This window comes from Penaeus vannamei, chromosome 2 (genome assembly GCF_042767895.1).
Source record: "Penaeus vannamei isolate JL-2024 chromosome 2, ASM4276789v1, whole genome shotgun sequence".
Lineage (NCBI taxonomy): Eukaryota > Metazoa > Arthropoda > Malacostraca > Decapoda > Penaeidae > Penaeus > Penaeus vannamei.
Window position 1 is genome coordinate 45,166,850 of NC_091550.1, and position 15,000 is coordinate 45,181,849.

At 35.1% G+C, this 15,000-nt stretch overlaps 2 protein-coding genes across 5 annotated transcripts in view; both read right to left on the minus strand.

Moving 5' to 3' along the window:
- The window catches only part of LOC113816307 (AKT-interacting protein), a 98,373-nt gene extending 94,612 nt beyond the window's left edge, over positions 1-3,761 (minus strand). For both annotated transcript variants that reach the window (XM_070137324.1, XM_070137333.1), the window contains exon 1: positions 3,624-3,761. In XM_070137324.1, the coding sequence (XP_069993425.1) occupies positions 3,624-3,746 (123 nt within the window). In that variant the 5' untranslated portion in view covers positions 3,747-3,761. The remainder of the gene's footprint in view (positions 1-3,623) is intronic.
- Positions 3,762-5,838: 2,077 nt separating this feature from the next.
- Positions 5,839-15,000, minus strand: part of Rab11 (RAS oncogene family member Rab11) — a 29,530-nt gene continuing 20,368 nt past the window's right edge. For 2 of the 3 annotated variants that reach the window (XM_070137366.1, XM_070137361.1), the window contains one exon: positions 5,839-9,106. In XM_070137366.1, the coding sequence (XP_069993467.1) occupies positions 8,973-9,106 (134 nt within the window). In that variant the 3' untranslated portion in view covers positions 5,839-8,972. Of the gene's footprint in view, positions 9,107-10,415; positions 10,597-15,000 lie in introns of all 3 variants that reach the window. The other variant, XM_070137353.1, reaches the window with a different exon arrangement.

The window sequence follows — 15,000 nt, forward strand, 5'->3', positions numbered from 1 at the left end:
ACTAGAATACTAGTAACAAAAGATCTCTTTTCTGCTTTCAAACAGGATCACTTTCTCCTCATAAAGGTTATGTGCCTTGTTTTCCTTTGCAAATAATTCATGAATAATAATTTACACCCAAATAATTTATGAATAATAATTTACAACCCAAATAATTTATGAATAGTAATTTACAACCATGGACAAACCAAACCCAAAATTGCATTTAAAAATGTGCAATATCATCTAAACAGGGAATATCAGACAAACATTCATAATATAAATTCTTATCAATACATCCTCATCCCTGACCATTGTTCTTAAACATCTTATCAACCTCTAGGCCTATTCTTTCCCAATTATACACCCTCCAACACTATATCTGTCTCATATCCTTTCCAATAATCTAAAATCTAGCCTATATCTTACACATCCTCTATTTAACAAGCAGATAAAGCAGCAGTTACAACAAGGGCGTGGAGGTTAGCCCTGTGGATGAGTTGACGGAAATATTGGATAGAAAGTAGATCAGTAAAATAAGCAAATGTAATTCCTTCAATTCACCTTTGAATATTTTACAAGAATTCCTCTTTTGCAATACCTGCAAGTATTCATCATATTTGTAAAGTTTATCTCCTGTATATTTGTAAAGTTTATCTCTCTCTCTACCTTTTATCTAAACATACATTTTCCACTAAAGATGACACACTACTTCTTATTCCATACGGTGACTGTAACCTATTTCCTCAATCATACTTCAAAGCTCACAGGGCAAACATCACAAGAGGATGAACTTCTATATAGAACAATTCTTGTCACGTTAATTCTTCTGCATTTTGGAACTTGATCTTCACAGTTCAGACACCACTACCAGAGAGGATGAAACTAACTCAACAAACAACTTGTATTATAGAATATGGTAGTAAACCAAAACCATGATATTTTTTACATTCTATTTCAATAACTTGACTGAAAGATTATGACAAGGTTCTGCTATGTCTTATTTAAGATACAGAAGTGTGGGAATTCTGACAATTGCCATTGCTTTATATCACAGTTTTGTGCAACAAATAACAATTTGCAGAATATTCTAAAGGGGTTTGAGACTGATTGTCACTAACTAACAAAAAAAAATGTCCTAATATATGCATAAATATATTTAAACATTTGCTGACAAAGGCTAATTATTATTGGAAAATCTGTACAGCACGGACACTCTAAGTCAGGGTAAATTGAAGATGATATTCTTTTAGACAACAAAAAATTATAGTGGTTGGTACCAGAAATAATCTGCAGACACGAATGGTAACGCCACAAATAAAGGAAAGAGTACATAGAATTGATAGATCTCCAAATACTAAAATACTTTTTGTCTTTTTTTAAATACAAATTTAAGATTAAGAAGTCTTAAAATCATAAAGCAAATAACATCAACAAAAAATGGGAGCTACCTTTCATGTCCATGATTACAACCATCATGAGTTCTGTTTGTGGGTCTACCTTGCAATTCAAAATTAAGTGAAAAATCATTCCAAGCTCTATCCTGCCTAAATATTTACCTCATAACTTTGTATATCTAATTTGCAATAATCACATGCAACCTGTCAATTCCAAGTAGTTTGTCTTGTGCAGTTTGAAGCTATTGTATATCCCAAAATGAAATCACATAGAAACCAAAACAAAGTAAATAACTTATCATATCATATTTTTTAACTATCTAAATTCAGAGAACATCCAAAGACAAAATGGCAATGTTCAAGATCATATGAAGGCAAAATTTTCTGGCAGGTAAATCAACTGAGGGAATCGCCAACCCTACTGGCACTGCTCTTTGGCAAAGAATGTTTTAGATGTTTCCAAAAAAGTTTTGACTCATATGCAATGTCAGCCATGTAACTAATAACTGTTGATGACCACTGAAGTCATTCTAAAATAACTTTATATCTAATGAGCAGTTTATAATGGAATACTCGATAAACCAATCAATGCCATGCATCAGAAAGCCAACTTATTCATAAAAGCTTATCCTGAAGAAATTACTTTGTTTGTAAAGGGTACATCTGTTTAGGAAATACATAATAACTAATACTGAGACAAGATATTTTCTTCTATATGATTATTAATACTTAACCACCTAAAAATATCCTCATTTGAAATATCAAAAAATATGCTTTAACACGTAACTTCTTTCTTGCAAACTCTGTCTGTGTTGGGTTCTCATCTGATAACTCAACAAATACAGGACTCCATTTTTAAATATTAGCAAATATTGAAGAAAAACAAATTACAAAAGACATCTAATGAAGTTACCTAATTCCTCGCTCTTCCAATTCCATAGTTTTATAAACTACCTGTAATTTTATAACTAGTCCATATTTCCAAGAGTATTTAAAACTGGGACAATCGTATTTTCAAGTCTCTACACATGCCTGGTGACAATAAAAGCATAAACAATAAAAGTGAAAGCTATGGTTCAGGTTTTAATATATTGATAGGTATATTCAGGAATGTGAAAAAAATGAAAATATATAAAATGAAACTAAATACCAAATGATGCAAATATGGCACTCTGTCAATATCAACAAATGTGTATAAAATCCATCAAATATATTCAACCATCTTATCAATGAATAAAAAACAAGATATTTTTCTGTCGTTTGAGAATTTCCCTGAATATATAACCACTACATGACAGTAATAATGAACAAAGTACTAGTATTGAACACAAAATAACACTAAATATTAAAACTCAATACAAGTTAGCATACATATTCTTGAAAAAGTAATTTCTAAACCTTACTTGAGTAGACAAAGTAGAGAAATAAGATAGTAAAAGAATTCCTCAATAAGACTAATCACTGCAGTCAGAGCATGCATGCAGATATTGGTGGGATACACTGGAAGAAAGTCAAAGAAGAGACGCTTAAAAAATGAGGGATCGTATAAAGAAAAGGAGGTAAGAAAACCATTAAGAGGGGATAGGGAAGAGGTTATCTGTGTAAACAAGATTCAGATTTCATGAAACTAGGGAGAGTGAAAAAATTATCGTGATCATCTTTCTACATGGGTATGATGAGCTGATGATGATAACATCACAGTATAAAAACAAAAGCAATACAACAAAAAAGTAAACAAGTACACTTTAAATAAAACCTTTTACAAATAAGATAAAATTAAAATACAAAATACATCATAGCATAACAACCTGCTTTACAGAAAACGCATGACACACATCACTCAATATCATTCCTAAAGCACACACTTATCTCCCTAAAAGACCACGAAAAGCACTTTTAAAATCTCAATGTCATTTAAAAGTAAATATTAAACAAGGAAGAACAAAGCACATTTTTTTTCACTAGTCTATTCCCACATTTCTGACCAGATTTCAGTCCATCTTTATTCATCCCAAAATCCAATGATACCAAAACCCATCAAACACAGCATCGCGTTATTGAAAACCTCGTTATAATTGCAACAAGACAATCCTTGCAATTGCACAGATAACAAAAAAACAAACCCACAAAAAAGGGATAACTCATGACCTTTTCACCACCATGTCTTCCCCTCCATCTAATCAATATTTCGGCTCGTATATCAATTAAAACATTCGAAAACGAGTCTAAATCGACCAATTAACTCACCAAAGAGGAGAAACGAGGGCAAATAAGGCCTCCATCAGAGAAACTTTGACAGGAGACAAAAGTGGGACGTAAACCAATGTTGTTGTTGGTGCGATGGTTCTTTTCCCGGCTCAGGGAGGGCATTTTTATTTTATTTCTTTTCTGTGATATTTGTTTTGGTCTTGTTGGTTTGTTGTGTGATGATTTCGTTATTTTAGTTTTTTTTTACTTTATTTTCTATGTGTATTTGATTTTATTTGTTCATTGATATCATTTTATTATACAATTTATCTTTTTCCGGTCTGTTGCCTAATGGTTCATTATACAAAATATCTTTGACTGGATTAGTCTTCCGAGTTTGGGCATATATTTGAATGATATCTTCTCAAAGATTCTTTTATAGAATTACTGTTATCGTTCTATTTTTTCATCATCTTAATACCTATATCGTTTATTTCTTTTCGACCATCTCAGCTTTATCACTTGTATTATGTATCAGACATTGCGGTGGCTCCCTGTGTTATCTTTCACTATCTTTCAAAATATCACAGTAGTTTTCAGACACGGTCACACGGGGCGTATTGAGGGAGGGATGTAGGGCGTGCCTCTCCCGGCCCCTCCTACTCTATATCGGCGATTTGATCCCTTCAGGCGGCCAAATATTAGAAGACCTTTGGCCACGTTACAGCTGATTAGAGGCGCGGAGTGCCACGTAATGAACATAATTAGGAACGCACCTTTTGCCAACTTCATTTGATATCTCCTTGATGAATATTCTTTGCAATAATGGCTATTCGTTGCAGATCTTTCACCTTGTGCGGTGACCAAAGCTACTGCCGCATTCCATTCAGACAACTCCTTAGGCCTTCCAAAGGAGAAATAGGTCATTGTGTACAGAGAATCGACCCGGTTGTACAAGACGGTGGATGTCATCTGGATGTACAGGTGTTCATCACCCACACACCCAAAGCCTCGCATTTTTTTTTTTTTTTTTTTTAACTTGCCTGTTTTCTTCTCAATACAGATTTGTTTTTGAATCCCGGATTATTTTAGGGCTAATTAAGGCTCTATTTCAAGCGATTTTGGACATGCGGATGATCTCCTCTGTATGGGACCAGTTTTTTTTCTATTTTTTTTTCTTAAAAATTCAAGACTCCCTCCCCCGTCTTAAAAAATAACGCCCAGTGATTAGTTTTTTTATCCAGGTGACGCTGGGCTTCCGGGTCCAAGAACTGGGATGAGTTCTTCGGAATTCATGCCGACTTATGCTGACTGTCTTTGACTTTTAACATGTGCGAGCCCAAGATCGGCGGTCTGCAGCTTTAAGGAAGGTCTTTTTAATGTCCTTGAATTTCGCAGGGCTCCTTCCTCCTTAATTAATGAAGGATTCTAACCTTTATCCACTGATCTTCAACTTACAGAAGCATGGCAATCACTCGTGTATCTCTTCAATGGGATTTCTAAAATGTTATCCAGTGGCAGAAGCCCGAATGCACTATTGTACTCTCAACATGGTTTGCAAGCGAACCTTCAACAAATTCCCTAGCTCGTCTTCTGAGGAACATGTTCTTGTTCTAGTTTTCATTTTTTATCTCGAATAGGTACTTGAATAGCCTACTTTGACAGCTCTGGAATAACAATGTGGTGTATGTTACCTTGATAGACCATTGTCCCACCAAAGGTACTTCATGATGGGAAAACTGGTCAGCCAATATATCGTATGCATTTCCAAAACTGAAATGCACGTGTTGATTCAGCAAGTCAAATTTTAAGGTTTCTGTTTGAGGGCCCCATGAACAGTAGGTGTGTTTGCCTTAGACAATGCTGGGTCATGTCATAAATAGCTACATACAAGAGCTTGGAGGTAGTTGGCGCTGTAATTGTTTTAGCTTTAAGCAACCCAAGATGGGGGAATATGCGTCTTGATGATTGATTCATTTTAAACGTATAGCTGTGACCAACTTTGTCAGATATGAGGTTAGTCGTAACTTTTTGACCGTTCTTAGTGCAGTTCAGTATTTGAAGCAATGGTGAACACATTTTTGTTAGTGTTATATATACATATATTGACTATGCTCTTGATCAATGAGGAAATCATTACAGATTCCTCATATATTCATAACTTCCAGCAAATAATATGTATTTGTCATCTAGGTTTGTATTCACCGGGTGTCTATAACAAAAGGATAAGCAAAAGCAAGACCAAAAAAAGGTAGGGATAATAAAAGCAAGGTAGTAAAGTTTGTAAATATTTAGCATGTTTTATTGCAAATAATGTGCTTCTTTACATTGCTTTACAAAATTTCCTATGCAAGCGTGAAACCAGGGCTACACTTGACATGTCAATCACATTTATATGGAACAAGATAAAACATTACAAGCCACATAAATGACCTCAGCTGATTCACTTCTATCTCATTGAGACTTTGTCTCTCAGACACTCATTACGTGGCTCTTAATTGTTTACCTTGAATCATATAAGCAATTTGGGTTTGAATCACCAAGGAAAGATAGAAAAAAATTAACAAGCACATATACAACTTATTCAAAATGATTATTATAATTATATTAACCCATAGGAAACAGACTACAGATAGAACTCAAGAGGCATCCTATATCTCCTCTCAGAAAAGCACCCCTTACAACAGGAAAGACATCAACACATCTACTTCCACTGCCAAATGCTGTCAACGGCTTTCACTACACTGACATTCATCTCAACTAAGAGGAAAATTTCTGGTCCACGTTCAGTACCACCATTAATCACCGAGATTGTCTTCTTAAAAGAACTAAAATAGACCTTTTCGATCTATTCCCCCTAACACTTTTTTCTCTCACTTTTTCTTACATACAGACGCTTTATAAGTTAACTCCTGTCTCATAATATGTTTAAAGGAAAATTTATTAACAACCTTCATATGCATTCAGCTTCAAAAGGGTACAATCTATAGAACATTCACAGAGTAAGCTAGATATTAAATCCATCATTTATCTTAGTTGAGATCATTGTCAATCACTGTCAACTGGTTTAGAATATGGTAGAACTCGTTATTTATTGGTTTATTCATTATTAAGAATTGCTCTGCTCAGTGAAAAGTGGATTTTTTAAATCTACATACCCTTACTTCTTCACTAACATATGCAATGCCTATTTCTAAAAAAAATTTCCTTAGGAAAATCTATTAATGCATTTAATAATAAACAAATAAAAAATATCAGTAACGATAGTATCTTTGACTTTGCTTCAAATTCAGAAATATTTCTTGCCACCATGATGTCACTCGGTTTGCAAAATCCCATAGAGCAAAATTTGAACATGTTTGCAAGGGTTAGTACCACAGCACTTTCACCTGATGAGTGTTGAATGATCCTCCACACATCTGAGGACTACACTATAAAGCCATGAAATCCTGTACACTGCTACTCTCAGTGGATGGTGGGTAGTTCTAAACATACCTGGATGTCATCACGTGTCCACATGCATGGTAAAAGCTGCATTGAGAAATTGTATATTCAGTAATATATATTCTCTCACCTTGCAAGTTGACCATGTGCCATGCTTGCCAGATGGAGAGCAGCACTTTGGTTAACTCACTTGATTATACATTCTCCTACCCACCCATAGATTACACATTCTGCACAAAAAGCTTTATATTCAGCAAATATTTAGATACAATCAACCAATGATAAAAAAATAGGCATGGAGTTGAATTCATAAAATGAGTATAAAAAAAAGCTTTTCACAAGGTACAAGAAAGCATGCCTTAGCGGCAAGAAACTGAGATTTAATATATAATAAATTTGACAAACTAAATATTTGGCAAACATTGTAGTACATAAAACCCCAGCAAGACTGTCTGCAGGCTGCTAAAATACTCTCTTTCTTACCAAATCAACTACTTTATATATACTTTAAAAACATGCTGTAGCAACTCAAAATATAGTTCACATGTAGAAAAAGAGACAAAATGAAATTGAAAAAAAGTCATCAAAATCTATAAAAAAATATAAATAAATAAATATAATAACAACAAGATGATGATAATAATGATAAAGAGTAATACTCTCCCACTGGTGTTCACCTGCCAAACTTAGGGACCAACAAGGATCTACCCCCAAGTTAAATGGAAAAAAAAAAAATCCTACTTATCCTAAAGCTAATATGAGGTGTATTTTTCACACCAATCAATCACATCTCACACTTCATAATGCAATAATCACTACTGGGTATCACTGACAGGGAGATAAGGCAGCCAATAAAGTTCTTTCTCTGTTAAAGTGTCTTTCAACCAGTTTATATGATATGAATATGGTTTCGTGGCTTCAAAATGAGAAACATCTGACAGGCTGAGGTAAACTTTACAATCTTTTTTTTTTTTCCTTTTTTTCTCTAAAGGACGACCCAGTGAAATTTAAGGTGGGAAGTGTCCCTTAAAAATGGAATTAAGACACATTTCTTCACTTCAGAACTACGAACATCTTAAGACGGCTAGACTGAAAGCAAAAAAGCTTTCTGCATATCATAGTACAATACATGGTATAGGTGTGTTGGTGCTTGCAATTAAAAAAATATAAAAAGTGGCCAAATACGAAACTAAATAATAATGATGACAAAAATAAATGAAGGTGAATATGATTACTTTTTAATGGTTCGTCCCAAACTGATAACATAACTGTTGTTTTGCAGCCTTAATACCTTCCTATCAAACAATTTACAAATAACAAGTCAAGGTACCTCTAGGAAAAAATGGAAAAAAGTATAATGAATATAGTAACAATGATACAGCAATCCATACTTCTAAGTGCACATTATGTTCATCTGCACAAAAAACAGAGAGATATGGCAAACCTACTTCATATGTTTTCAGTCCTATTATTCTCAACAGGACACACAAAAAAAAAGAAAAAAAAAATTGTTGTAGTGAAAGAGTAAATACATATTCTTATCAATCACACATGTCCTTATTACCAATTCTCCCTTGGCAGACTATGGTATTACTTCTTAGCACATTCATGCTAATGCAAACCCTGGGAGCATTGGGCCGGAGCAGCAGAGATTGCTGATTATGTAGTAGATTGGTGGAGAACAGGACAAACAGAGAATGCATCAAGGGTGAGCTAACAATATTTCCATGTCCTCAAAATCAACCTTAAAACCCCTGCCACCAATCACTGTCATCCACCAAACCTGTGACTGTCTTTTGAGTGATGAGTGTGGGTGTGTGTGTGTGTGTGTTTGTTTATGTGTGAAGATATATATATATATAAACTTAATACAGGTGGTGTAGGAGAGGGAGGTGGTGGTGGTGGCAATGGGAACAGACGGAACGGAGCTAGGGGTTTGTGGGCAGAGATGGAGAGATGAGAGGGTTAGCGGGCGCAGCAGTTGTTGGAGGAGGATCCACTTGGCGGTTCGGTGGGCTCCACAGTGAAGGAGTTGCCGCCTGGGGGTTCCATGGTACCACTTTCGGGGAGTTGCTGCCTCGACACAATGCGGTAGATTTCTGCAAGGAGGATCGGATCTTTTTTAGGAGACGTGTATGGGTAAAAAAGGACTGTGAATATCTATATTCTTCTGAAAGCCTATACTTTATCTTTGGCTAATACTGTAAAGACCTCTTTATCATCAATTACTATGAAACTCAAGCAATCTAGGTGATGATGAGGACAATAATAATAAAAAACAATAATAATATCAATATATTGTCTACATCAAAATATGGAGTTACCTTTAATTCTAAAATATTCTACTTTTCTCCTTTCTTATATAAAATCCAATCCAAATATCACAAAGTATGAATAAAACACATAAAAGCACAGTAGTCATGCCATGCAAAAATACTCCAAGCAAAGCTAGCTGCACATCACAAATCACAAAAAATCTGTTACATGCCTCCCAAAAATATATATATAGATAATAGGGTAATATTCATCTAAAATATAAAAGCCCATTGCCATGCTAGCTCTATAATGAAGACAAGCATGCTAGATCAACTGCTTGGCTGACTCGGCAAAGCAATGAACAAAAACCCAACACAACTCCTTCCTTGCCTCTTTCTTACCCTTAAAACCGATTTCAACAAATGCCTTTCTTTTATATATATATACTGTCTCCATTATGCAATGCACACCAACTTCCTCAAGGTTCTGCAATGGCTAGTATTGGGATGGGAGGGTGAAAAAAAAAAAAAAAAAAAAAAAAAAAAAAAAAAACTTTAAATCCATGCTAGAGGAAATTCAATGAGAAAACCAACACCAATAAGATTCCACAGCATTATATTCTTGAAACCTTCATGCGTTTTACAGCAGAGCACTTTCCGCTCTCATCTTTTTGGACGTTTATCCTTTTCTTCCCATGGAAAGAAAAGAGAAAAGAAAAGAAAAATCAACTGGTACATTTGCGATCTGGTCATGCCACGTTAACCCCATTCTTTTGCAACAAGGCAAACCACAAGAAGTGGATATGAAAGCAAGAAGTGTATTTTGCCAAAAGAAAGCCACAGACGTGTGTCAAGGTTTACAAAATCAGCTTTTACAGCCTAAGTTTCTTGTAGCAACAGAAAATAACAACAATTTCCGCTTTCCAATAAAGGATATCTGTGAGGGTGCGCCACTGTACGTCTCTTAGAGAAGTCTCTCAACATCTGGTCCATCAACAGTGTAAATCCAAGCAGATACAAGGTGAAATAAGGTGCTCAACACAGATGGGACTGAGAGAGAGAGATAGATAGAGAGAGAGAGAGATAGAGAGAAAATTATAAAAAAAAAAAAGTGCAGTAATTTCTTCACTGGACATGACTGCCAAATTCTAACCCTGTGCCCAAACTTCCAGACGAGAGGAGATGAGTCTCTCCCTACTGTTGACAACATTGCCTGCGCACACTCTCGGCATTTACAGTTGGTTCCACGTGAATAGCCTTAACATCAGCTGTTGGACTGTCATCATGGTCATGAGGATCACGAATTTGCTTCTGGGAGACAATCCTGTAAATTTCTAGCCAGCATGCAAAGAATGGAGATGTGTTAGTCATTTGTTAGAATCAGGTTAATATCCCTAACTTGTCACTGTCCATAAAACAAAGTAAAAAGAAAAAGAAAAAAAAATCATGATAACTTCATTCCCGTTCTTTTTTTTTCTTCTTCCGCCTTTAGAAAATATTAGTTGCAACTGAAACAGGCTATTAAAGCAATGGTTGCAAAATTTTCCTTCATGCAAGAATGTAGCAAAATGTTTGATTTAAGAAAAAAAGACCAAAAAAATAAAAAGAAAAGAGAGGTGAGGCAAGGCAGAGAGAGAAAAGGAGTGGAAAAGAAAGGAAAGACAAAAGGACAAAGAAAAAATAAATGAAAAAGAAAAAAAAGAAGAAAAGATAAAAGAAAAGAAAAGAAAAAGAGCTGCCTAAAAATAAATGCTCTCAGATTATTATTATTCATGCTCTTTCTCTTAAATAACAGCAGCAGCAACGGCAAAAACACAAAAAAGAATGATAATTGAATATTGAAATAAATATAAAAAAGTATTTTTTTCTTTTTCTTTTGTATAAAGTGTGTATGAAGTAACTGGCTCTTATTTCATTAAACTTGTACAACTAGATAACATTTTGTTATTAATCATTCTCAATATCTGACATTTCCTAAGGCAAACTTATGAGCTTAGCAACTTCAGCAGTGTAAGCTTCAGTGAAGCTAAATCCTAAGGATGGCAGTTTTTTGGTAAACTAGAAAGAAAATAATGCTCACTCTTAGATGTTTTTATCTAAGGCAATATAAAGATAACTCTCCGCATTTGCCTGCCATAGTTAATTGTAATGGCACAGAAAGTTGCTGATGTGAAAAGCAAATGCTACCTGCAAGATACACTTGTATAATTGCACTCCTGTTTTTGAAAGCTATCATTTTGATACAAAAAAGTGGATCTCATCACATACAATATATTTTTCACTTTTTTTCAAGGACAATAATGTGTAGTCCAGTACATGCATATAAAGGATATATAAATATTTCAAAAAAAAAAATTGGTAGATGGCATGAAGCAAAAAATTCTGGACATTTGACAGAAATCTTGCAATTCAGAAATACATTAAAGCATCTTGCTCATATCTCAGTTAAAGTATATCAGTATATCATCAACTAGTAAGAAACAGGAGAAACTACTAATTTTAACTGATTATAAAGTGCATATCATTAGAAATATGGTGCCACATCTCAATGGTAGAGCACAGGCTTTGTAACCCCAAGTTCATGGGGTTGTGTCTGAACAGCCAGTCTCCATCAATTCAGCTACGAGTGAGTACCGGCTACATGCTGGGATCAAAGTTGGAGCAGAGAGGAAGTAGCCTCCATACCGCATCATCCCACAGTTTAGTAAACATGCTCCTCTATGAACATGTCCCCAACATCACATTTGGCTGTGGGACCAACTTTGATTTTGGCATTAGAAATATGGGCTACATGAATGTTCTGATGATGATTATTATTAGATACCAGATAGACTTCATCTTCAGAGGCAGATACCAGCAGGTCCTCATGGTTTAATGACAAACACATATTCAAAAGATTTAAAATTGTAAATGCAATCTATAATCAGAACAGCAGTGTCAGGTCTAATACTTTTTCCTTAGAAAAATGGAGCAAGACATGAAATTAACGTACAACTTGATGCTAATCTGGTTTTTAATTCTTTCTTAGCCTTTCTAGGAACATCATTCATTTGTACTATATTCATTATGATGTACATAACAAAAATGTCCAATAACTTGGTAGACCATTTGCTTGAGGGATGATGTGAGCTGGAATGTTCAGCAATTTTCATTAACATTTTCAGAAACTTTTTTGTAAACTACCATCATATTCATACAAATTTTTTTATTGGATCAGTAAGAATTTCATCAAGATTTGCTGTACAATTTCAAACAGACCAGTCATACTGCAGCTTTCAAATCTGGTTTGGCAAGTAGTAGCAAAGCGCATTGAAAACGTGGCAAAGTATTTAACCATTATTTCATATCATAATAATCTTCATACAATCACCCTTTGTTACACTGACACTGTACTGAATATTCAAAGTTCAAAAAAGTTAGCATTCCTGCTCGACTTGACTATTTGGAAAATGCTAATAATACTGGTATTGGCAAATGCTATGACCTACCTAATGTTAGAAAAATATAGTAACAATAACATTAATCAAACTGACAATAAAACACACACAAAAACATTAAAAAGGAACAATAAAAACAGCAGTATAAATAAGAAACCCATCAATAATGAGTGACACCTATAAAATTTCAACAAGACAAAAAAAACAGAGAGAGAAAGAAAGAAAATGTCAACACAACTATAGTTCTGAAGAGAACAAGTATGTCATACAAGAATAAATAATATCATGTCCTAATAGAAAATCCCCTCATCAACTTTTGAGCTTGAACTCCCTGAATGCACTGGTTATAGCTACCATTTCCCCATTTTTCTTAAAGGAAGCTCAAATCATCTGAAGAGAACTGAAGAGGACACAATTCTTCTCCAAGACAAGTTCAAGTCATGTAATTTAAGAGATGGAGGGCACAAATATCTAAATGGAAGGAAAAAGGAAAGGAGGAGGAAGGAGGAGGGAGGAGGGGAGGAGGAATATGAGGAGTATGAGTATAAGATGAGAGGGGGAGGAGGAGGAGGATGAAGGGGAAGGGGAAGGGGAGGAGGAGTAAGAGGAAGGGGAGGAGGAGGAGGAGGAAAGGGAAGAGGAGGATGAAGAGGAAGGGAAGGATGAAGGGGAGGAGGAGGAGGAGGATGAAGGGGAGGAGGAGGAGGAGGAAGGGGGGAGGAGTAGGAGGAGGAGGAGGAGGAAGGGGAGGAGGAGGAGGAGGAGGAGGATGGAGGGGAGGGGGAGGAAGATGAAGGGGAGGAGGAGGGGAGGGGGAGGATGATGAAGGGGAGGAGGAGGAGGAGGAGGAGGAGGAGGAGGATGAAGGGGAGGAGGAGTAGGAGGAGGATGAAGGGGAGGGGGATGGGGAGGAGCAGCAACAGCAGCAGGAGGAATATAGGGAGTACGAGATGAGGGGGAAGGGGGATGGGATGGGATGGGAGAGGACGGGGAATGAGGATTAGGAGTGGGAGGGAAATGAGAAGGAGGAAGATTGCGAGGATTAGGATGAGAAGATAGAGGAGGTGATGGAAATGTTGAAGTACAACCATTTTAAGGAAAAGGGTAGCATAGTTAGTCATATCCTAAAATGTGCTTACTCATCTATTTATCTATTCATCCCTTATTCATATCAATTCTACATAAATATGTTAATGAACAACCTTGTCATCACTGTTTAAGGATATTGAAACTTTTAAGTTCATGAATGACTTAACATTTGTAGCATAGATTTGGCTATACTGCTCAGTGAAAGACATCTAACATTCATAATCATTATAAGCAATTTACACGCAGTAATATCTGCAGGACAGTTTTACAAGATCATCTGCCAAAATCTTTGTAACATGCACTGGAGTGATTTAAAATATCATCCCTATTTTAATCCTGCAAAAGGAATTTGAATATTACTTAAGACACTTGTACTGCAGGATTTTTTTTTCTTTTAAGAAATGTGATATATATTTGATTGTGAAGCAAGTAAAGTTTGCTAAAGTTCAATGGAAAGGTACTAATACATAGTATGGTTAATTCTTATACTTCATGGAAACATAGCTGTTATATTTTTCTTTAAATAAAAACAGGAAAAAAATAAATAAAAAGGCAAATAAGTAGGAAATATGTAAACAAATGTCAACCAATACATAAAGAAAGAAAGAAAGAAAAAACAAACTCAAAATATAGTAAAATCATATTGCCAAATTGTCTGCAACATACTGATCTAGATTAAACAGCTCATAACTATTGTTCTATGTAGTGTCATGTCATGGCCATGAAACACCTCACATGACCACAGCATTGTGTTTTTTTGTTAATAAAAATAACAGCTGCTTTTGTCTATGGCTAATAACACAAGTCTCCAAGGGTAATTATCAAGAACTACAGCTTTCCTTTGCTAAAACTTATTCCCTAAATTCATCAAAATGCATCTCCAGCCTTTCTGTAAATGCTAAACGAAGCATTCATGTCTCACTTAAAAAATATCATTCAAGACTGCTAGGTCAAATCATTCAAAAAACTAGTCCATACTCTTCTAAAATGAGTTATAAAAAAATTAGGACAGAAAACAGTACAAATGCAAAACTCATTAAGCAAACTCAGCAAATATATCCTTAAAAAAGTAGTAAACAAATAAAAATGAATAACATTAATAACTGTAACAATGTTAGGATAAAAAAAAAGATGCATAACTGTTATATCAATCCAAAAACTACAAAATACACTCAAAATAACATTCACATGTTATGGGAAATCGTACCCGGT